Source organism: Dysidea avara, chromosome 4, assembly GCF_963678975.1.
Source record: "Dysidea avara chromosome 4, odDysAvar1.4, whole genome shotgun sequence".
Lineage (NCBI taxonomy): Eukaryota > Metazoa > Porifera > Demospongiae > Dictyoceratida > Dysideidae > Dysidea > Dysidea avara.
In genome coordinates, this window is record NC_089275.1 from 3,873,294 (window position 1) to 3,899,486 (window position 26,193).

The window sequence follows — 26,193 nt, forward strand, 5'->3', positions numbered from 1 at the left end:
TATCAACAAATTTCAGTCAAAATTGCCACCAAATTCAATCTCAGTATGTTAAATTTTTGAACTTTTCTGGGGAGGAGGGGGACACGCCCCCAGATCCCCTAGAAAGATCATGCTTTGCATTTTTCAGAGGATGCAAAGGGAGTGACTTCTACCTGTGTCCCTAAAAAATCAAAAAATCCTGGATTTGCCCCTGATAGCTACTTGTTTATGCAGTTCAACAAAATGAACTATATTATGACAATGATAATTGCAAGGAGTCTATGCATTAACTTCAGAATAGACAGCACCAGTACAAAATCAAGGCAGTGTCCACAGCATAATAATTTGCCATGTTTACTTTGTGATGGCATGTAATATTATATGAAGAACAATAGTGGTCTGAGTGTGTTTGTTCCTTGTTGAAGCTTCCCACCTCATTCACTATATACAACAAGAAGTCCACCGTCTTTCAGTAGCCTTCTTTGCATGGCTATATAGGAAGATCTGGACCTCTATGAAGCTTCTTCTCAGTGGAGAGCTAGTCATGCATGCCACACCAAGGCTGTGACTAAGTATAATACATGGTACACCAGTATACCCAAAGTAGTTTTATAAGTCACCATCACTTCTAAATAAATTGTTGCTTTTTTTACTTTATATACTGCAGTGCATAACTGTGCATTATTCCCACATAATGGTTTTGGAACCATATATATACTAGTGCTGTGATAATCCAGTCAATAGTAATATATATATACCAATATAAATTAATCAGTGTTGATCGTTTAATAAAATTACATTGCTTTGCCTATTGGAATAAGGATACAATAATAACTAGGTATAGAGGTTCAGTTGCTTGCTCAGTTAATCCATGAATAACTGTCTGACAATCAGTAAGCTGATCCTGCACAGTTCCAGAACCATCACATTCTGACTTCTTATCAACATTCACTTAGCTGCATTCTTAGCTACCCAGCCAGTGACTTTTCAGTTCAGTACGATATAAACATCCTTCCCCAACCACTAACATACAAACTGGTTGTAGGCTTCAAGGCTTTCTACGCTATAAGCTGCTCAGCTGTACGTGACAAAACTAGTCCTTAAAACAAAGTAACAAACCGGGTACAAACGGTATCAATGGATTCCACAGGACAGGCAGGACTGAGGAAAGTTCGGAAAAACCGTCAGCTAAATTCGCAAATCGTTGAGAAACTGGTCGATCCCACCTGTAGTTCATAATTTACTCTTGTATCGCTCTTTGTTTCGTCAAGAAGGCCTTCAGTCTAGCTTGACAATCTCTACATTCGCAGGTGGTGCACCAAAATGGCGTCTCGGTAAGGTTTACGTATGTTGATCACGTGCTGAAACTGCTGTCACGTCACGTGACACGTACGAAATGGACTTTTATGGACTACAACTAATTCCAAACAACAAACTAAACATTAGAATGGTCGATTACATGAATTTAGTCTGCTTTAATGATCACGTGAGCCACGTACTTTAAAGCTCCGTGGATTTAATTGTGGGATACATGACTTGTGAGGTTCTCCACCCGTGCAGTAGTACTCTTCAGGAAATCCGTCTACAATTTTATGTTGAAGAATGGTGGAACCACGGATGGTAACGGATTACAAAGTTGAAAACTAGTATGAAAGTTGAGACTTCACTAGCCAAGAAGGCTGGCCATTGATCAGTAAAGTCAGGCTTGCATAAAATGCGGTGTACAGCTACATGAGAGACTGCAGGAGTAGACAACACCAAGACTTGTAAAGAAAAGTTGAAATATGTGCCTTGTAAAGTATTCCTGTTCATGGAAAACTGAGTTGTTTAAGACTAGTGTGACGGATATACACCCCTGTAGTGGTGATGTCATGCACAGATGGGTATATCCTCTTGTTCCAGATATTGCACCAACTGATGAGTCACCGTACTCTTGTGGTCGCCACAATATTTATCTAAATAGGTGATGTTCATATCTTCGGGACATAGTGAAGAGCCAAGCAACAACTGGTAGCTACCAGCCCTGCCCAACAAAATGTAGCTAAGTGTTTTGTGTACTTTGAAATGTATAGTGAGTATGGTACTTGGATTGGTGTGCACATGTTGTGTTTGTATGTTCATTTAAGGTGATTGACATTGAATTTCTGTATCTAGAGGTATGTACCTGTAGAAATGTGTCCACGTTTAATGATAGTTTATTACTTTGGCATGAGTTCGTTCTACTGACATGTGGGTAAGGATTGTCCTAAGGGTATTCAACACTGCATGGTAAGGGAGAGTATGGATGATAGGTTTTGCTGCACTAATAGTCTGGCAACGCCTGACCTTTCATGTGAACATTAGAGCATAACATACCACCCAGGTTAATGAAGAAAATTCAGTGTGATAGCTGAATTTTGGCTGGATAAGTAAAGAAATTCACCAAACTTTATTCGTCAATTAGCCATTTTATATTAGCTCAATAATAAATTCACCAAAACTTCCATTTTCCAACCTACTTCGATATAGTGAAGAATACTTCTCTTCAGTTGTCATGTGCACATTCATACTGCACACGCTAAGGGTTATACTGAAGGCTTCTTTTAATTAGTACATGATGTTGAAAAGCTTCTACAACACTAGTATGTTCCCCATTCCACTTCTATAACAGATCATCTCACCCAATATTTGTTGGTGGTAGCAGTAGACTGGTGTGGCTGTGCCCAAATGTTTGTGTGAATATAAGAGTCTTCATGATGGGCCGGTAGGTACTATATTCTTGAAAGCCACATAGTCTCACGCCACCCACCTGGCTCTCAGTATCGAATAGTGAGTTGACTTACTTTATATTACTGAGGTTGTGGGCGTATGGTGTCCTGATACTATTGTACTCTAGGTGGGGAATGATACTTGCATTTTTAGCTACTCAGTGTATCTGAAAGGCAGCCAAAACATTTGAAAACTCTACTATTGGGTATAAAAGCACTGCTTGGCATGCATTATTTTCAACCACTTGGTTTAGCAATCTTTGCTAATCTATTTAAAGTTCTCACAGTGAGTATTGAGAACCAGGCATCACTCCACCCCTACTTTACAGTTACAGCAGAGGTTGCAAGTATGTACATGCAGTGACAATTTAACAAACACAGTGGCTTCTTGAAGTATGCAGGTTAACTGATGGTATACATGCCATTCTGGGGTTTAAGAGTATGGTGATTTTAGCCAGCTTTGGATTCTGTGTGTTCATGTAAATAATGCGTTTTGTACATATTTTGATGATGCATTTTTTATCAAGCTTAAGGTGCAACATGAAATTTTGTACATATTTTAATTTTCTAGAAGCACAACAGTTGTGCTACACATGCGTACACTTCTAATAAAACATTCCATGTTAATACTTTCAATAAATGGACAGTCAATCATAAAATTCTAGAGAAGTACACAAATCTATCCATAGCTCTCCAATGTCATGACAGAAACCGGTGCCATCTATAGCCCATTACGTGACAATTTGATATAAAACTGTTTCAAGCATTCTGACATGGTATAAAGTTGTCGGAGCAAAATTTGTATGTGCACTCCATGCATTACCAATGGCGGATCCAGGTGGGACATTTGAAGCTAATGCCTATCCCCTGTGGAGGAGCCATACTTCTTTTTGATTGAAATAATAAACCTTGTCAGGCCATAATCAATTATACAACTTATAAAAATATGCATATAATACTCCCATATTCACCTAAAACAAAAGTCAAAGCAGCTGTCAACCCACCACCTTCATGCGTACTAAGCACTTCTAAAATAATTATCATGTTGCTGGTACTGTATAGCCTAAAGATTTTGAGGGGCAAATATTTCGAGGTTGAGCAATGTTGCTAAAAATAAAAATTTCGCGGATTTGCAAACACTCCCAAAATGTAATAGACTATATGGAGGTCTAAATATTTCAAGGATAAATTTTTGCTGATAAACCCCAAAGCCACGAAATCAGAAAAAATCCCCCCCCCCCCCCCCCCCCCTCGAAATATTTAGGCTATACAGTACTAAGACATTCTAGCTGTTAAAACAGTACTAAGAGGTGATTATGAACCAAGTCATATCCTCAGCATTCAGTGTACTTGAATTGTACACGTATATACATAATATTCATGAAGGATCTGTTTCACCATCACTAAATATTCGCATGCATGATAACAGTGCAACAAAAGACTTTGTGAATTAAAGTTAGTGCTTTGTACCTTCCTCAATGTTATGCACATGCACACATTATCACGCGATAACTTGACTTCCAATTTTTAATCCCATTAAGTGTTCAAATCAAAAAGTGGATATATTCGTAATGCTACAAAAGTGTTGGTGTTTGTACAAACTGTATACTATGCAATATCAAAGTAATGACGTACCCATGATTTTTGAAACTGCTTTGGAAACATGATAACCAAGGGCTACAGGCCATAGTCACTACAGGATATACTACAGTCCATTCATTTCCTTTATTCATCCAAGCATTACCTAATGATATTATTAATTGCTATCAGAACTCATGCAATAAAGTTGACAGCAAGCACAGCAGTACAGAGTAATGCAACTAATAACCATGCAGTTTTACTTATTTACTAGTACACCAAACCAGTTATCGTTACTTGATAGAACTGATGAAAAGCTTTGCTTCACCTATAATATTGTATATTACAAACAGGGGATATATGGCAATGTACAGTAATTTAATGCATACACTGATTATGTATACACATGTAATAGTTGGTCTAGCTGAGTTGGTAAAGAGCCACCTGACCTATGTAAATCATTCCCGTTAGTAGAGACCGATATTTAGAGCCCAGCATGGGTGAACTCACAACTTTGTTCCACCATGAATTTGAAGATAATTTCCTGAGGAGTAAGATGTGAGAAGAGGAGCTTCAAGGTTCAATCATCTTATATCCTGCAATAAAATTCAAAATGCATGTAGATATGATTATTACATAGCAGGCCTACTTATATAGCAGGCTAGATTTGTTGCTGTTTACTTTGCTGTTCGGTTTTGGCCAATTTAGTAAGTACTGATTCAATTCCATTACTTATAACTGCACTGACTTGGTTTAGTGTTTACTGCTTTAATGTGTGATACTTATAATGACCAGCTGATCTGAGCAAAAACCCAACGAGTTTCCTTTTAAAAACTTTCTTGTTGCTTAGGGGAAAACCAGTGGGTTATTAAAGTTTCAGCCTTACCTGTTGAAACACTTGGAGTAGAGAGTAGGAACAGGAAAACTGCATGTGGTGACTATATCAAGTACATACAGTACTTAACCAATTATAATATTTATGAGTGCAACAGTATAGTTGTGACTTGGCTTAATATGTTCACCATGAACTGACAAATCCATCAATGTGTTGTTCACAATTTTAAACTTCATTGTTAAAGTTTTACTGTGGCTACACAAAAAATTTTCACTCCATAAAACTTCCCCGTTTTCAACCATGCTTACAAGCAAGAAGGCTGTTCAAGCTTAACATATGCTTGATAGCACAGAAATAAACAAAGACACTCTTACTTTCCCTAATATAATAACTACCAGTTAGCTATATCAATTGTGCTGTTTACTGTTAAACCATACACAAGATTATTTTGGTAGCATGCATTTTAGCATGAAGCCATAAATCTGCAAGATTGAAACCATACACAACTTCGTTAGCCTCATTGTAGTTCTTATGAAATAAATTAATGCTTCAAAGTGTGGGATAGAAGGCATATCATAACACGTTATCAACACCTCAATTTACACATTTATGAAGTCTCTTCAGTCTCCATTAAGTTTAATCAAGACACACGGTAGTGTGTCGTGCGGCCAAGAAAGCCGGCGACCACACCGTGAGTTATATTTACAGGAAGAAAGAAAACAGCTTTTTCACGCATGCATAGCTCCATGGCCCCTTCTCCAAAGCACACTATTTTTGCATTATAGCTGTCCCCCAGGTAGGGTACGCCACACAGCAAATTAGATTAAATTCGCAACAGCCATTTGCGAGATATGGGCGTCCAAAATTTCGTTTTAATTTCTTCGTTTTTTTCTTCTTTTTATGCCGTACGGGGGCTTCGATTTCTTTTCGCACACTTTGCAAAAATTGCTATAAAATGCAAACGTGTAACTCGATTGCCTCGATCTTTGGCACAATTTAAGAACGTGTAACGGTGGATTCACGTACCAAGTTTGTTGTAAGTCTGAGTAGTATTCAAGGAGTTATGGACGTTTATTCACGTAAAAACAGATCAAACTTCTGTCACGGCTACAGGGTAAACCAAGTATAGAAATAACTTGAAAATTGGTGTGTAGATAGGCTGATCATCGTAGCAGTGCCTTTTAATAGTTTGAATAGCAATAGAGTTACAGCGACAAAGTTATAAAGCAAAAACTAAGCAAGTGTAAAATCGCGGGATCGAGATACTCTAATAGAGCAGTCACCACGGGGTAAAAAAGGTGTGCAAAAAATGTCGAAAAAAAAAACTTACCATAGTTCGAACCAGGGACCTCCATACCTAACACCTGCATCCTTAACCACTGAACCACTGCTACCTTGACTGATCACCTTACTTAATTTCTGCTTTATAAATGAAATTTCTAGTAGAAATCTGCTTATATTATAGTCAAACGTTTGTAATTTCATAGATCTACCAATAGAAGTTCTAGACTGTTCTAGAACATTCTATGTATGTTCTATTAGAAGTCCTCAAAAAAAATGTGCACTCTATTAGAGTATTACAATAATATTATCAAATATTGAATTAAATCATGCAATGAAATACATTTATAAGTCTGTCTTCAATAATCATCATTGTATCTACATAGAAAAGAAGAAATGTGAGTAAAAACAAACCTCAAAGTCAGCCATAGGCTGGTTTTGGGGCCTTGTAAAGTACAAAAAGGAGTGAAATCCACACAAAAACAGCCAAGCTGTGAAAAAATGGTGCGGCCTTAAAAAGCCTGGGTGAAAAAAGTTGTGAAATCAAAGGTGGCGGCCAAGAAATGACTGCAATGATGTTAATGCTAAAAATTTTAATAATGGCTGTGTGCATTGTTAAAATTTATTAGCATTAACATCATTGCAGCCATTTCTTGGCCGCCACCTTTAATTTCACAACTTTTTTCACCCAGGCTTTTTAAGGCCGCACCATTTTTTCACAGCTTGGCTGTTTTTGTGTGGATTCTAATTAACTGAATATAATTGACCAGCTTCTGAAAAACCCCATCCCTGACACTGTTCTAGCCGTATTGCCCGCATTGATTGGCCCATAATGTGAACAGTCAGTCTGCAGCCTTTGTGAATGATAATGTATATATACACACTTCTGAATTACAGTGTAGAAAAGCCAAAAATTATCTATGCACAGTGCTAGCCTCATCTGTTTGAAGATGTTTGATTCATATTAATGGTCACTATATCACTCTTTTGTATAGTGCATGCATGTTGGCAAACTAAACTACTCTAAGTGTTGTTGTTAGTATCTGGTGCCATGTATGGTTATTTAATCTTTGTCATTGCCAGTGGGTAGGCACCGCCCGATTATGCCGGCATAATTTAAAGCATAATAGGTGACCAAAAGCATCAAGCATAACGCCAGCATGTTAGGACGATATTCAAAAATTTAATAATGCGCAATAGGTGCGCCAGAAAGAAAGCAAATATTCACTGCCAATAGTATTATTAGTGTATTTCATATATAAAAACATGTAATATAACTTATTAAACCATTTCTTTGTTGGTTATTCACACTTTGCAGGAATAAGATTGAGATACTCTAATACAGCAGTCAGGAAAGGTTGATATACTCTAATAAAACAGTCAGTTCTAGAGCATAATCTTGATTTTGAAAGCATAATTTTGAGCATAATAGGCTTAATTTTTTAGCAATGCTCAAAAGCATAATAGGTAAAATTTTGGGCATGATAGGCTGGAGCCTACCAGTGGGAATGGAAATTTGAAGGGCGGGAAATGTACTGATGGCACAACAGCTAATTCACAATGAGATAAATCTGGTCGTTGATTTGTGCATCCAATTGTAGAGTATTTACTACTAACTTTAGTCCTACTGCTTTCTTCATGTTGACTTCTTTACACTTCAATTATGCAAGAATTGCAAATCATTTCAAAAATTTAGGTAGTAAATAATGCCTTAACTGCTATAGGTAGGTTAAATCCATCCAGTTTTTATTGTACTGCAAGACTCTATGTGACTGGACCTCCAAAATAGGACATGTGGGCAAAAACTACACCCCATTACAGCTCATGTCTCAATGCTGGAATAGAATATTTGCATACTGTAACTTGAAGGTTTAATAAGTAATTCCATGATGCAATCACATAAAATATTATAAGTCATGAAACTTTGTAAAAGTAGATAAATTTTATGTGCCCACGTCCCCTATTTTCACAAGCCCGGTCACAAGCTGGATGAAATGCTGTGTTTTCTATGTTAGGTGACAACTGTGAGAGTATATTATGTATTATACAGTTTGTGAGATGGACTCCCCTGCATTTAGCACCCACATTACCTTTCTTTGTATGAAGTACATTTGTAAGGTTCATTATTCCACCCACATTTTAGCCTTTCACAGTAAAAAATAAAGTGTCTGACACATCAAAAATGTTGCAATATGCACACCATGGTCTATTGTGACATTTTTTGGTCTGTCAGGCACACTTTATTGTTTACAGTGTTTGCAGTTTGTTCCTGTAAAGTGAATCAGAGGCATTTGTTGACTGCTCTATTGGAGTGATGACAAAAGCAGTACAGGTGATGAAACAATGGTGGCAATCTACCATACAGATACACTATATCAAAAGAATTACTGGGTGGAGGAAAGAGTACCTCAGCTATAGTTTAGTAGTTTCTGGCTTGAAGAGATGCACACATTCCCTCTGCACCCCCTGAGGCTATAGGCACTAGTAGAACTTTAAATATAGAGTCTGAAAATGAGATGAGCTTCTCAGTAGGATTAAAATTAGGTGTCTCACTGCACCCACAACTATCCCATTCATATTGAAACTCTGCATGGTCTTGTTCAAATTTTATTGAGTACACTCCAGCTGGCATAGGCGGCGGAAAGGGGGGGGGGGCTAGGGGGCTAAAGCCCCCCCTCGGTCTGTTGAGGGGGGGCTTGGCCCCCCCCCCCCCCCCCCCCCCCCCCTCAGAATGATATCACACCGAAATTATCTTTCTTGGAGTGGGGCTGAAAACCGTGATAAAGATCGAGATACTCTAATAGAGCAGTCACTCTAATAAAGTAGTCAGTGTGTAGCGAGCTATAAAAGGATTTTTATGTAGTTTATCAGCTAGAAATGGTAGCTGGTGAGGTGGAAAGCTCTTGTCAGTTGGTTGCGACCTTTTTTTTTTTTTCTTTTCTTTTTTTTTTTTTTGGTCTCACCTTACCAAACTATAGAAATACGTCTGGGTCAGCCCAGCCCCCCCTCATATCAACTACTTCCTCCGCCGCTGCCAGCTGGTGAGGGAACATCTTAAGATTACAGCAGTTTTTGATAATATTATATTGGCACAATGATAACACTTGGTGCATGGTGTAAACATTGACCGGTGCAAGTGGCAATGTCAGTATGACAAGATGTAAGATGCTCATAGCTGGTAACAGTAAAATAATAAGTATAGACATGCAGTTGCTGAAGCCAGACATATAGGTCAAGCACTTATTTTAAAACTCTTGAGACTGCTCCAAGTATTTGCTGTTTTGAAGCATTTGTGCCTATACCAGTACTTGTTAAGCACTTTATTAAAAACTTTCTTTTAAAATTTAAGCAAAAAAGCTGATTAAACAGTTGACATCCAAAATGTGCTATAGCAGACAAATCATTTTTATTTCTTTTGATGTTCTGGCTTCTTGCATTATACAAGTTGGAATCATTTCACTAAGAACTATTTTCAATTGTGCTGAAGACAGAGATATAAAGGCAAAGAAAATGTCACCTTCTGTACTACATAAGTCAATTTTATCTTCCTTATTGTGTGGATTGCTTTTTAAAGGTCACATGTAAACACTGCCCCAAATGATAATAGGTATCTAGATCAACCAGAACTGCAGAAACAAACAATCAACACTGAGAAACAGCTGCGCAGTATAGTTACCACATCAGACTTATGGGGAAAAAAAAAGAAAACTTGTTCATTAGTCAAAGAATATTGAAGCAAAAATCTAAGTAAAAATCCTAAGTAAAGCCTATGTATAATTGTTAGTAAGATTTCTGCATCATCAGCTCCTGTAGAGCGATGATGCAGAAATCTTCGCTCTACAGGAGTGATGATGCAGAAATCTTCGCTCAACAGGATTGTTTATAGTCTTCACTTCAGGTTCAAGGGTGTAGATGAAGCATTTGATATTAATGTTTGTTCTTTATTAATAAATACAAGCTCATGGTTCTGCTGATATCAAGCACTTTATAGTGTAATTGAAGCATTGATACTATAATTGAAGCATTTGTGCTAATGCTTGTACTTAATGCCCTTTTGCAAGTGCTTAAGATGTGCTTGTGCACTTTACCCAAGTGTTTTATGTTTGCTTCTGAACTACAAGTGTAACTATGTATATTCCCCAGACTTTAAGAGAAAGTTTTTCTCCACTACAATGTTTAAAGTGGTAACTGCCGAGCAATGTTATTCATTGATGATTGGAGGGTATACTCCAAAAGCACCCACTTACTCCTTAAGGCATTTGTTTATTCCTAATGTTGCAACATTAACCATTTGTGGAAGTGTTGACAGTGTGTGGTAACTGCTCTAAATATTAGAGTGTTTAGCTACTATTTTCAGTGGTTTCTATGCACCTATAGCTAGGTCTGCAGTAAGTGATAGAACATCAAAATTAATACTCTCACTGCATATATCATGTGACTGGATTAATTTGCAAAAAGGAGTCTTTCAGCTAACATAATTTTTTTAATTTACTGCTATGTTAGTACGTACTCACTATACTGACCAAATCTCAAGTCAATAGCTTTTCCCAATCTTTAACGTCAATTTAAATTGGATGCATATGTGTGTGTGGAAGACCCCTTTTCGCAAATCCGGTCACATAAATAAGTATGTAGTGACTGAGTTTCTTATACTGTAGTATACAGTAAGTCAACCAGCATCCATAAGCTGACGTTTGTGAACAATAATACTACATATATATAGCTATACCTATTATACAAAAATTAATGTGGCATGTTGTGGAACAAGGTTCCTGTTATGCTACAGAAAGAAATTGGCCAGATGAGTGAAGGTTCCTTGCGAGAATTGTTTCAAAAGTTGTTGAAGGCTGAAGAAACAGTTAGAGAGAGAGCGAGAAAATTTAATTACAAAGGTTCAGGAGGGAGAGAGTTTCAAAGCAAGTTTAAGAGGTCTCAGTAGTAGCACAGCTAAAAATTACAGTTATGATGGAAAAACAAATTACCCACAGTCTCGCCAAGAGTCTGCCAGTACCAGTATGTCAACAGTTAAGTGTTTTAAGTGTGGTGAAAAGGGTCATCTTGCAAGGTCATGTTGTGTAGTTAAACTTGTAACAGAAGGTCAGTCAGTTCATCGTAACAGTAAACTGTTACACGATGAGTCATGCAGCTGATATTAAACAGCAGAGCAGTCAACAATCACGTGACCAGTCAACTGACAGTGAGCAAACATTCAACCAGATTGTGAATCAACCAGCTGTTGAAAACAGTGAAAGCCAGTCATGCAGTGTCAGAGGTATGGATACGTATGTTATCTGTAAGTAAAGTACAGTAAATCAACTACATGCTGTAATACTAATGTGGTTGGTTCAGCTTACAAGATTGATGTAACAGTTGGAGCCATTCCAACAAGAGCATTATTTTATAGATTCAGGCTCACAAGTCTGTATTGTCAGGAAACAATAGCTTCCCTACATTAAAGAAACACAAAATTGAGTGTCTTGTTTGGCCCAACATGTAGCTTTTGATACTCCGCCCATTGGAGCAGAGGAGTCCCCACTCAAGGCTTTGGTAAAGTTACATGTTGTCATTGAAATCACAGGGTTAAGCATACAAATTCCCTGCTATATGATGGATTCTTCCAAGCCTATTTGGCAAGGAGAAGTTTGGAACTGTGGAAAGATTATGGGTACAAATGCCCTTGTTGGCTTTGATTTTAGAAGAATTAACTCATTCTAATGGAATCCAGGTGATTAGGGAAAGTTTGCTACAGCAATTAACTCAGGCAGGAATGTTGCTGGAATCACAAAAGTTGTCTGAAGTACCTACAACTGAATCGTTAGTTAGTCAAGAGTCAGTCATCTTGCCTGTTTCATTATCAGAAGTACCATCCTCACCTTTAATTTACCATTTACAGGTGACACAACAGAGTCTTTAGCTTAACCAGTGGCTTCTTCGAGTTAGTAACTAAACACAGCAGGCAAACAGATCTACAAAGTTCTTTCAATGGTTTTAAAATATACTGTGCAATTAATGCCTGGACACACTGTGTGGATAGATGTGGAAGGCCAATATCATAGAAACAAGTGGCTGTGACCTCAGAGTACAAGGTCTTCTGTATACAGATAAGGCTACAATGCCTGAAGAGTGTACTGAGCTTGTGCCAGCACATTCACGACTTGCTGTGAAGTCTACATACAGACTGGGAACCAGAAGGCAAAGTATTTTTCAACCCTTGATCTAATGCATGGGTACCACTAGGTCAAAATGGAAGATAGGTTTAAGGCAAAGACAGAATTCATTTGTCATCGTGGCTTATTTCAATACTGTAGAATGCCATTTGGCCTTACAAATGCACCAGCAATGTTTCAAAGATTAATGGATAGGTTCAAAGATTATGGATAAATTGCTTGCTGGGTGAGATTTTGAATTCATTTATTTATCTAAAACCTTTTCTGAACACATCACTAATTTGAAGAAAGTAATGCAGAGGCTTCAGCAAGCAGGATTCAAAGTAAAGCCCTCAAAGTGTGCTATTGCTGAGGACAAGGTTGAATATTGATGCCATCAAACTTTTTCTAGACCAGTCACGGTAAAGGAAGTCAAATGATTTCTAGGGTTAGCCAATTTCTACACCGGAGACATGTCAGAAACATGAGAATGATCAGTAAATCTTCAACAGTTTTGACAAACAATCTGGTCATTGGTCAACCTGTACCGTTTGAATGGAACGAGCATTGTGAGGAAGTCTTCCAGACTATAAAGCATGCAAGTACTGAGTATAAAGTAAGTATCTGCACCAGTTTTAATGCATGTCACCAGATCTTGACAAGGAGTTTTTTCTTTGGGTTGATGCTTGTGAGAATGGTTTTGGAGCTGTATTAGAACAAGCTGGTGATGACAATGAGTGACATCCAGTAGCTTTTACTAGTACAACCCTGAGAAGAAATATCCTTCTACAGAGTTAGAGATGGCAGCAATTGTGTTTGCTTTGAATCACTTTGAAGTATATTTACTTGGACATAAAATAACAGTTTATACAGACCACCAAGCCCTTGTATATCCCTATCTAAAAGGTCAATCAAAAGGATTATTGTCAAGATGGTACCTGAAAATTGCTCAATTCCTACTGGACCTCATGCTTGAACATAAGCCAGGGTAGTTAAATGAGACTGCATGCCAATGCTGAATGAAGAGCACCTTGATGGTAGAGTACTGATAGTTTCATTTAGCGCTGAAGAGCAGTTAATTCAACAAATTCGTGACCAGCAGTCAAAGGATCAGAAGATAGTTGATATCATTAATTATTTAGGAAAAAAGAAGTTACCAGAAGACCAGAAAGTGGCACAAAGAATTTTAAGTGTAGCAAAGAAAGGGTACTTTGTTTTAGATGGTGTGCTGTATTATGAAAAGCAGTGATGTGCCAGGGCGGAGACGACGTCTTGTAGTTCCAGAGATGCTCAGAGATCAAGTATAGTAGCAGAACACCATGATGAGTTACTTGTTGGATGCTTTTCAGTAAAGAAGACCCTACAGAAATTGAAATTGTATTTTTATTGGCCCGGTATATATGAGTTCTTCAGTTTTTAAGAAGTGTGAGTCATGTTACCTGTGCAACAGTGCCAGGAGGACAACAGAACCCTGCATTGCATAACATCCCAGTAGGTGAACCTTTTGTCGTTGTTGACATGGACTTTAAAGAAATTTGCTATGCTTTAGTCTTTCAAGTAGTTATACTCAGTGTTGGGAGTAACGTGTTACATAAATAACGCGTTACATAATATTATTACTTTTGTGGTAACTAATTAATATAATGAATTACACTATAAAAACGGGTAATATAACTCAAGTTACTTTACTTACAAATGTAATGCATTATCTAAGTAATATAGTTACTGTAACGAGTCTAATATTACATAATATTATTACTACAAGTAACGAAGTTACTAATCTCGTTAGCTATCCTCTGAGTAACGCCTATCCACAATGAAGCCTACTAAATGAAGCTTATTCACCAGCTTCTTACTTATAACCAAGATTTGCACATTGTCCAACAACGCAATCATGTCACGTGATAAAGTGGTAGTTTCACACGTGACAGCTTAAGGCTGTGGACACAAAGTAATATAATATGTAATATTATTATAGTTACTTTATTTTATGAGCATTTTGTAACTGTAACTAAATAGTTCAGTTGTAAGCAATATGTAATATGTAACTAGTTACTTTTACAAAGTAACTTGCTCAACACTGGCTATACTTAATTACAAAATGGCCAGAGGTATATGCTGTGGCAGCCTAACAGATTTAATCTACAGACATACCTGTTTGATTCATGATTGTGCTCCAGAATTCCTTGCAGATATCAATGTTTTGCAAGATACAGTTTTTATTCTGCCATGGGTATCAAGCAGTTCCCCACCATCCCACCCAGTGGCACCCACAGTGTGATGGCTTAATTGAATGTTTCAACTGCATGCTGAAAGCTATGCTAACAAAGGTAGTAACTAACAAAGGGCGTGACTGGGACATTTGTCCATTGTTGTTTGCTTATCAAACAACATTCCTCCACAGGAGAAACGCCTTTTTTCCTATACTATAATGGTAGAGATGCTAAGCTACCGTCACCATCGGATTTCCATTCCCCCTGTCCAAAGACTCCTGTTATTTACTCAGACTATATGGCACAGTTCTCTTTAAGGAATTAAAGTGTATTCATGAAATTGCTAGGAATAATATTCAACAGGCTCAATTATCTCAGAAAAAATAGTATAAGTCTACTCATCCCGTAACAATTCAGGTTGGTAATACTGTATTAATCAATGAGCAACCTAAGTTCAAGCTACTACCATAGACCATATCGAGTATATAAAGTAACTGATACCATTGTCAAAGTTAAACCAGTGACTGAACCAGACAGCGAAGCAAGATGTGTCACCCTACAGGTTTCCAGATGTATAAAGAAAGCATTCCAACTGATCATGTGTGGCTAGGACATAGTAAAACTAAACTGAGAAAGCAAAAGACTGTCAGAAAAGGGGAGGAAGATGAGAAGAATGTTCTAAAACTTATCAGACTGCATATTAATTAAACAATGACATAATGTAATGCTCTAAAAACAGCTGTAATTTATGTACAATGCTGTCTACTCTAGAAGTGTGTACAACTTGGAAAGGGGTATGCATGATAATGCTAATCCAAATACCATACATGCACACTAGCTAATCCCTGTATGACCTTTGCCATGCATGTACCAGACACATCATACTCGATTGCAGCATTTATTTAGAAAATTTATTTGATGCATTAAAAATATATACAAGGTGACATTTTTTAGTGACTTGTACAAAAGTCTTTGAGGATAGAAGTAATCTAGTACTCCTGGCTTTGGGAGCTCTTCTTGCCACCAGCGGGAGTAGTAGCTTTCTTGGGAAGGAGTGTTGCTTGGATGTTAGGAAGAACACCTCCTTGAGCGATGGTGACTCCAGCTAAAAGTTTGTTCAGTTCTTCATCATTCCTTATAGCCAACTGAAGGTGACGAGGATTGATCCTCTGCTTCTTATTATCACGGGCAGCGTTCCCGGCCAGTTCGAGGATCTCAGCAGCAAGGTATTCCATGACTGCGGCGAGGTAGACAGGAGCACCAGCACCAATTCTCTCAGCGTAGTTGCCTCCCTTCAGCAAACGATGAATTCTGCCAACAGGAAACTGAAGTCCAGCACGGCTGGAACGGCTCTTAGCCTTGCTACGGGCCTTTCCTCCTTTTCCACGTCCAGACATGATTGTATGCGTCGATTTCAAATTCTATCAGCGATTCAATGAAAATTAGGTATGAAATGAAGTGTTGGAAGTGACAGCTCTTGATGATTTATACTCCCATTGTAAGGTTTCAACGGATCAATCGAATTCCCAAAACTAGCCAATCAGATGTACGGATTTTTTAGAGTTGTGTACTACATCATCCGAAATTTTACGCGCGCCAAATCATTGAGCCGTTCTCAATGATCCTACCCAGTTTGGTATAAATAGAGTTGCAATTGAACAGCACTTATTTCGACAGAGTGCGAAGCAAGAGTCATGCCTGGAAAGCAAGTTGCAAGCAAGAAAGGAGAGAAGAAAGCTGGGGGAAAGGCCAAGATGGCCAGCAGCGATACCAAGAAAAGGAGGAAGACCAGGAAGGAGACCTACTCCATCTACATCTACAAGGTGTTGAAACAGGTCCACCCTGATACTGGTATCTCTAGCAAGGCCATGAGCATCATGAATTCTTTCGTCAATGACATCTTCGAGAGGATTGCCGTTGAATCTTCCCGCCTTGCTCACTACAACAAGAAGTCCACCATCACCAGTCGCGAGATCCAGACAGCTGTGAGACTTCTCCTTCCTGGAGAACTCGCCAAGCACGCCGTGTCTGAGGGCACCAAGGCTGTCACCAAGTACACCAGCAGCAAGTAAATTGCTAGTGTGGTGTACACCCAAACGGCTTTTATAAAAGCCACCACTTTTAAAAAAATTATTCTCACAAAGACTACAATAGCTAGTGTTATAAGCTAGTAACATCTACAGTAGCAGTAGATTCTCCTTATTAAATGTTCATGACCAACCACATTCATTTATCTCCTGGTCACTGTAAACTTAATCTGAATGGCATTCATGAACGTGAGAAAAGACGGGCATATGATGAGCATGTTAGAGAGCTTGCTTTTCACCGTTTGTGTTTGCAGATGCTGGTGGCATGGCCCACTGCTACAACAGTTTTCAGGAAGTTTGCTTCAATGTTGGGTTAAGATCTGCAGTGATGTGTTTGAGGGGTCATCACTCTTCAGTTGGCTGTCTATCAACCACTAATATTGATCTGGCCTACTCGAGTCTGGCGGCCCTGTATGATTGCTGGTATTTCCAGCTGTCCAGCACTTTAACACCTAGTATACTGGGGGTGGTGGCAAGGGCAGTTCATCTGGCCCGGGAAAAATAATATGAATGGCATGCATGTTTTGTTCTCTCGTCACTTTCAATAAATGCTTACAAAACGTTTTCATCTGCCGTTTGTGCTGTTGTATAAAGGTTGGAAACCAAGAGTATTATCCATCAACATTAATGTCCTATTGTAAATGTACAAATAACAAAAATCAAGTGAGACTCTACACCTGTACTTCTTGACAGATAATGGCTAATAAGTGTCTGCATGCATGTTAAGGGGGCATGCTACTAATTCCTATGGCTTCACATACAAAATCTTTGGTTTTCATTGATCTGTGCTTGCTTTCTATCCCCCTTTGCATCAGACGTGTTTGTGGTAATTAAAAATCACCACCTCTGGTTAGAAGTACTGACTTTAAGACTAAATTTAGTATTTTAGACCTAAAGTAGGCATTCCAGCCCAATTTTTAAATTTTGGAAAAATGGGCTTTTTATATGCTCAATAGATATAGAGTAATGATTGCCGATCTCAGAAATATATAGTTTGTGTTGGGCTGGAATTAGCTACTTTGGCATGCACAGTGCTTAAAAATTGAAAAAGGTACATTTTTTCTCCGGGGCTCCCCATACATTTTAAAGGGAAAAATGGCACAATTGAATCAGGAAGCCATCTAGCAATCTGGACTATCTTGAAACTGCAGTTGCTTCTAGCTGCAAGTTTGTACATGTAATGAGAGTAACTTCAGATTGTATAAGATCTCAGCGATTTTTGTATGCTTTGTGGTGAACAAATATGTTTCACCTACTGCACACTTCTCAATACAATGGTGTATGCCTATAGGCAAGAGGCTATGTCAAGTAAGCAAAAACATCAAGTTAACAACTTATAAAGGTAAACAACTAAAGTGGAGGTGCCACAATGATGCAACAATACCTAAGGTGGAGTTGTGGTTTCAATTATGGCATTGTTATGTCGACTTTGAAGTGGTTTATACTTTTGAGCTGATGACACAGCCATCAGAAAATTGCTCTGGAGCTGAAAATCGTTAACCAGAGCGAAGTAACTACGTACTTTAAAGTAAGCACCAGTGACTACCTTCCACCCGACAGTATGTTTTTAAAGTATTCTACATACATTACAAGGCTTGAAAAGATTACAAAACAACACAAAACTTAATTATATGAAACGCGCACGATAAAACTTGAGATTTTCATGATGATCAGCGTGTGGACAAACTCCACAGCGGTTTTCATCCTCATTGGAGCTCGGACGACAGAGCAATCCCAAGTTAAACACAAGTTGTTATTTTGTGCCAGGGTTCTATTGGGGAATATACGGAGAATTTTTAAATTAAAAAATCTCAGATACTGGAATGCCTACCTGAAGAATGAAAATTCTATAAATTTTGGATCTAGTCTCACAGTTTTAGTTCTATGCTTCTTAAACTTTGTCATCTGCTACCTAAGTATATGTTTGTAACAAAAGGATGGAAGTAATTTTTTGAAGTATTTTATCAAATGAGCTATTGAACTCTCTAAATTTTCTATGAAAAATAGTAATCTCTTCTTTTGAAGCCATAGAAGTCATTTCTAAAAATTTGTTTACATACATACTTTTAAAGATAATGTTACTACAAGCAACTACAAGAATTTTTGGGGAATTTCACAATTAGCTGTAGGAGGAGAATCAATTTTAGTGCTAAAATTACAGTGTTTTGTAACTGTGCTATAATTTGTACATACTTCAGAGGACTTCACTCAGATTTGCACTAAACAGAAGTTCAATGTCTCAACTAAATCATGTTTTATTCATTGGGTGGAGAACAGTATCTGTTGGTTTTACAGCTTCATATAAAACACATGCACAATTTTATTCATGGAAGCCATAGGACATATAGTTGCTTGCCCCCTTAATCTGGGGGCCCATTTTGCATTTTCAGTGAGGTACAGTGCTAAGATGTGTTCTATCCCTGATCAAAGTCATAATGAACAGTGAATCTGCAGCTGTTGTGAACGAATTACACACAGAGAAAATAGTATTCTAGGGCACTCAACTGTTTGGAGATGCTCAAGTATTCAGGTCACTTCTTTGATTCGGAAGTGTTGTTAACTCATCAGTAACTAAACTACATTTATAGCCTTACTGCTGCTACCAGTATCTGTTACAGGAGATAGAGATCCGAGACACCACAACATTATTTATAAGCCAATAATGTGGCTGTATGTAATCATGCCATAATTAACGCATGACTGACTAGTACTGCGATCCTACTTGGAGGCACACCGCTGTTGAGAGGCTCTGTAGCTATTACATAGCGTTTCACCATTGTCTTCAATCATTATTATAGACCTCACTTGAATGGGACATGAGGAACAATTATCACCCTGTTGCGGAGCCACTCAGTCTCGTTCGTGACATCATAATAAACCGCGAATGGCATTGTTTACAAATGGAACAAAGAGCCAAATAAGGAAATATTGATACAAAACACACCAATACAACACTAAATCTTACAAGAAAACTGTTAATCCTTTACACAGTAACACTACAGTTTAACAAATCAGTGTCAAGAATAGTCCGTGACAATTTTCCCTCTAGCTCGCTTCCTCTAGCTTCATCGTCAGTTCTATCTCGGACTACGGTAGCCACTTGTTGGTCTTTATTTTTCTCTTGCACACCACGCGACACCACCATGATACCAACTTCTAACGAAGGCGAATCGTACCTGGAACCGCTGCTTCGTCTTCGCTACAGTTTGTAGGTAGTATGTAAGGTCTCTCTTGTAGCTACGAAGTAGAATCTCCACACAATTCGGACGAAATCTTGAGCACAGTGACTGGAACTCGAACTCGAACTGGAACTTAAATTTACTATCCGTAAACTTCTGCGCACCCCCGCGCACTGGTATATAATAATAGTCCCTTTTTGTTTTTGGTCACTGATATCTTATACATATGATAAACGGACATATCCTAGAAACAAATTAAACATACAAAGAAAGGAGAGAAAAAAAATGCAATAAGAGTTACTGCTTAATGGGAGTCTTGACTCTACTTGAATGAGATACTTTGGGACTATTATCAAGTGTCCAGATTATGCAGGTACATGTCCTCATTTTCAGGTGTCCTGATTAGCATTTTCCACTGTAAGTTTATCCTGTAGGATGTACGTTATAGTTATATCCCTTTACAAGGGTGATATCATTGTTATTACACAAGTCCGAGGCGGAGTGGAAAATGCTAATCAGGACACCTGAAAATGAGGACATGTACCTGTATAATCTGGACACTTGATAATAGTCCCAAAGTATCCCTTAGCATGTAAACTGACCTGGAAACACCTTGGCAATCAGGACACTTTAGGAATACAGAGGTTTCACTGAGATATAGAAGAATGGCAGTAAGACACTTCAATGATATATAGCTATCATGCATCAGCTGTTGTTGCACCATCATGTTGGAGTAATCCTCTTCCCTTTTGAAAAGCTAGAATTTAAGGTGATGCATGGCGATCGATCCTTATACTACTTTTGCAGGGGTGGACCGTGAGCAGGGGTACAAAGCGTTCCATAAGTAAAGCCTTGAATTACTTGATGAGCTACTCGCAAGTTTTTTATTAAACCCAGCATTCTTTTAAACCCAGTAAGCCATATTCATGCAGCCTATCATTCAAAGAAATACTGATTTCAAACACTTTTAGCGACAAAACATGCACTCATTTTCAGGTGAAGAAGAAGAGGTTCAATTTCGATTTAGCATTCACAGTCTTTGTTCCTTATAGTTAATTATTTTAAATGATGGATGTCCTAGTATAGTTGACTGTTTTATTAGAGTATTTCAAATTTTAGCATGCAGTTTTAAATTTTGCCCTCTTGCTGATTCCTATAGAAGACACCTTTCTATCTTTCATTTCCCATGTGTACTTAAGAACATGCAATTGCACCTGTACAGCATGTAACTTCTACTAGTTGTGTAAACAGTATAATTTCTATACTAGTCTTCTAGCTAGCACAAGATAAAATTTTGGAAGGGGAGGTGCCAATTTACCTGTGCACAGGTAATTAAATAATTGTATAATAATTAGAAACTTAGTGTCTCAGGGAGTTAAAGAGATATATAATCAATTTTCTTTGCAAACATGGCTATTAAGGTCACAAAAGGTCAAATCTGTGATGGCACTCTATAATAATGCATGTCACAAGAGGAGTACCATAATTACAAGGTAGGAAAGTTTATGGTTTTATGAAACAAGTGCACAATTTTAATTAATTGTTTGTTTCACTGCTGGCCCGCTATATCATACTGTATACTAGTTATGTGTAGACTATAATAGTACTGAAGGAGCTATTAATAGTACTGAAGGAGCAATTAATAGCACTTAAGGAGCTATTAATAGTACTGAAGGAGCTATTACTCCAAAAGTGAATGCATGCACATGCTCCCAATGTTTTCCTTCAGTAAATTACTTCTAAAAACACAAAGAAATACAAACTGGATAGTGTTCATGTTATCTTGCATTCTTTCAGCATCAGACTGACTATCTACGGCACTTCTATCTTTTACTATGATATGTATCATATAGTGGGATATATAGCGGATAATTAATAAATAAACCATAAATATTTGTCACGCGGTAACACAATATCAATTCTATATTATTGTGCTGTTTATGAGATGATTGATAAAATGTGACACAGTTTTACGCTAACTGTACTGGTTGCCACTGCAGTCATGCACATGATCCAGAAATAAATCAAGATGGGTGGCTGGCCCAGATTTTTAAGTTGACAGTCCTAGTGTTTACATCAGGGAAAGAGCTGACAATGGTAATTATTGTTTAGCTCATACAGTGAAGCTCACAGCAGCATGATATAGCTATTATGGAACATACCATGTATATATTTAGTAACTCTGATCATGAGTGGGCTAAAACAAATCACATGTGCACCTGCATGTGCACATACTGCACATTTCTCTGCTGTTGAATGTGCATGATGTGTAGGAGATGATAGCTTAGGTAACTTATATTGTTAATTGTATATTATATGTTTCAGATCACATTGTTATGTAATTTGGTCATTATTATGATACAGAGCCTATGAGGTATAAACTAACTTGCTTACATCACTAGGCATAGAAGAAGGGAGACTAGTTGGGCTGAAGACTAACCCTAATGTTAGGGGAAGAGGTTTTAACCCTTCACTTCTAAGATCAGCAGGATGGTACAATTAAAAAAATATTATATAATAGAGCACTCTATAATAAAACAGTCAGGTGAATGTAAGATTATAAATAATGAACTGCCCGCCCACATTAGTTTAGGATGATCTGAAACATAAAAGTTAATTAACAGTAAGTGGTGTTATAGGTTTGCTCTATTGAACAAGTAAATGTGATCTATCATTTCCTACTAACCACAGTAAGAAACATGACCTTAAAGAGCTTGTTTTTCACTACTTGCTATTTAAAAAGCCAACTTAAATAAAAGTTTATTTTTATGCAGTCGCATTATGCCACATGTAGCCCTAAGGTGATTTGCTGGTAATTACAAAAGAATAATGATATATAAAAATTGATTTTACCCTAAAGCAGATTCCATGCATATTTTCATTCAAGCACTCCTCTGCCTGTTTGGTGGTAGTACTGCCCATTATCTTCGTTAAATTCGTTAGTGCTACCAGCTGTTACAAGGTGATAGACTGCTGGGTAGCTAGAATTAGAATCTGATTAGCATGCAATGCAGGGGTTTGCATAGTTCATTATTAATAAAATATAAAAAATAATATATAGTAGTGAAAAATGATAATAATCAAGATTAAAAACATTAATTTAGTGAATATTGCATGTATAACTGGCTGCATGCCAGGCCATACATGGTTGGTGGTTAGCTACTCCATCCACCCTCACCTCCTCCCAGATCAGTGCCTGCACTGCACACTAATGCTAAAGTCAATAAATGGCTGATAACAGTAAAGAAATGAGGAGTCATGAACACCTTCCACAAATTCTCTGTACTAAAAGATAAATACAGTGATCAACACCTTTGAACTGTAATCCTAGTGTGGTGTCTTCAACATATGATTTATTTTTTAATCCACCCATCATATTTGGTCCACAACACACACTGTAAAGACAGTTTTGCCAACCTAGCTAATACATCTATCAAGCACCGAGAATTGCACAAAGAAAATTAATATCTATAATTATGTAGTTCATTAAACCTTGCATACTTTTAATGGGAGTTTTAATGGGAGTAAAATTATAATTGTATTGCACTGTAGGCAGGAACTTTCTAGGCATCTCCATTCCATTGTGTTTTGTACACCACTTCACTGGACATGAAATCTGTATCCTATCTATATACGTACTACATAGTGTATACTGAGATTATGACAACTTGGTGTGATTATCCCAATGGCCATGGTCAGCTTCATATAATATGTAATACAAAAAAATAGGTAAATGGCAAGGGCGGATTAGGGTGACCTCCAAAATTTCAGCTACAGATAGCAGAAGCTACAGTACAGGTGCAAATTGTATCTAAAGCACACGTGGGCAATGCAAACATGGAAGGAGTGAGAAGAGAAGAGCTCTTCTAGGAATCAACAAGAGGGGATCAAATTTTTATTGTAGGGGTAAACTGCTAATAAAGCTGCCAAACATCACAATAGTCTAATAGAACAGTCAACTACTCTAATAGAGCATGCATTCATCATTAAAATTCTTTAAATTGAAAAGAACAAGACCAACTTCTAGATGCCTTGAACTTCAACTCTGAACTCAAACCATAGCTACTTCTGAAATTATGCTGTGCCCTTTTATGAAAACTGGTTACCACTGCTAGAAAATAATGGCACTTGGTTCTTTACTCTTGGTTACAGTGGCTTAGGTACAACACTTATTCAATATCAGAAAGCTAAGTTTGCAAATTTTCCTGTGAGAGCATGTTCCCGGACCCCTAGCTAGATAAAGCATGCTCCTCATGCTAAGTGTACCTCTCACACTACACTACTATAGTTGTATAAACCAGTTGCCACATTTTTAGCCTGCACTATAGCTTGTAATTAGCACCCCCCTCGGGAAATCCTACATCCACTCTTGTATGTATTATGTACAGTACATACAATTGGAAATGCCATATATAGCTGCATGTGCTACAATACAGTCCTTAGGACGTATCATCATCTCAATTTGGAGTGCATTGTATGGGTGATCATATACTTCAGTGGTTGCAATTGCAAGTTGGGATTGATGTCATAGCATTGCATCCACCTCCATACACAGTTGCACAGTTTAAAGAAGCTTGTAAATCATTATCATTATCTAAAGTTGTAAAGTTTAAATTGTTTGCTGGCTGGCTACCTCCTGTAAATTAATCACCATCTACTCCAGTCCAGTGTATCCTCCAACTGTATTATTTATACTCTTAACTGGCACTTCCCACCTTGAACTGATCGTAGTGGACACATGAAGAGGAGCCATCTTCTTTTGTTAAGTCTACTCTCATCTCCCATTGGCCAAATTGTGTCATGCAATGAATTGCTTCCGAATCGTACCAAAATTCCCATTAAGGTTTCTTCATACTTTATCCAGTTCTTGTTGAAGTCTACAGCGCACACTATCCTTCCTGTTTCTCTATAATATTTACACCAGTATAACTCCAGTGTATGCAGGGTGTATACTATCACAGTCCATCCTCTATCAGTAGTGTTCATGTCACAGTAGACATTGACAGTTACTTTATTGAAAGGAGGCAAGTATGATTTGTCATCATCTGGTAGACACCAGAAGGTGCTTTGTTGAGTGTTAAGCTAGTGAGATCACAGCAAGCATTCATGGTTATCAAGTCTGGACTGCATTGGGTCTTGAAGTTATTGTACTGTTTGAGGAGATTATCACAGTATTGATCAGCATTGACTAGTGTCAGAAACAATTTCAGTATAACCAGTTGAGTAACTGCACATGCCTTCTTCATACTGTCACCTCACTGCCACACTAAACTTGCAGGAATCAGAGCAAAAGCAGCTTGTACAGTAACTAATATCGCTCGCAGTAAATTTTAATCCAATCAGCATTCAGCAATGCTCAACTGAAACTGTGCTCATAGGATGTTTTTGCTCAAACTGTGCTCATCACAAACTGTACTCAAACTATGCACATTGCAACACACAGCTGCAGTTTTATAGCATGTTGCAATTGTGTTGTGTAACTTTTGTTCATCACCAGATGCTGATACGTAGATATGAAAGGCTATAGGTGTTAATTTTTTTGGTCTTAAGCAATATCAAGTGAGTGAGTTAAGTTGGTGAGTGAGTAATAAGTTATACATACAAGCTACATGCATAATTATACTAGCTAATTATGTCCTTTCATTCTATCCAGTGAGCTAAGGATGATGGGATAAACTGACAGTACAATAAAAGATGACATTTTCACAGCCTTTATACAGATAGCTAATATATGTTTCCAAGAATAACTTTGTGTAGTTGTGTTGGGAGTACAATAATGATGCAACCATGAAGAAATGATGTAACTAGAGTAGCTGAGATGATTATTACATCATTCCTGAGTGGTATTTATCCACTGAAGAATCCTAGCAATAGACGTCTAAGTAACAGGTACACGTATATACGTAGACAATGCCCCCTGTAACTAGTAGCCCACAAAGTAATGCTTATCTGAAAGTGCATTATATGAATCTTGCAAAGGTATCATGGTCGATTGGATGCACTACAAACAAACTCACACTATATTCCACCTTGTCATTATGTTCATGAGCATCCCTCTTAATCTTTCCACTCGACATGTCATGATAGTGGACACCTTATTGTACCACATATTAAACTATAGAACTTTCCACTTGAATGTAATTATGCA

General features: G+C 37.7%; 2 protein-coding genes and 1 long non-coding RNA gene across 3 annotated transcripts in view; 1 reads left to right on the forward strand and 2 right to left on the reverse strand.

Moving 5' to 3' along the window:
• LOC136252752 (uncharacterized) overlaps nucleotides 1–26,193 on the reverse strand; it is a 232,625-nt gene that overhangs the window by 172,613 nt on the left and 33,819 nt on the right. The window lies entirely within an intron of this gene.
• Nucleotides 15,677–16,259, reverse strand: LOC136253325 (histone H2A-like). Its single transcript, XM_066045970.1, has one exon. The coding sequence runs from the start codon at nucleotides 16,174–16,176 to the stop codon at nucleotides 15,769–15,771; it is 408 nt and encodes a 135-aa protein (XP_065902042.1). The 5' UTR covers nucleotides 16,177–16,259; the 3' UTR covers nucleotides 15,677–15,768.
• Nucleotides 16,405–17,074, forward strand: LOC136252892 (histone H2B-like). Its single transcript, XM_066045475.1, has one exon. It carries the CDS (start codon nucleotides 16,474–16,476, stop codon nucleotides 16,849–16,851), a length of 378 nt encoding a protein of 125 aa, XP_065901547.1. The 5' UTR covers nucleotides 16,405–16,473; the 3' UTR covers nucleotides 16,852–17,074.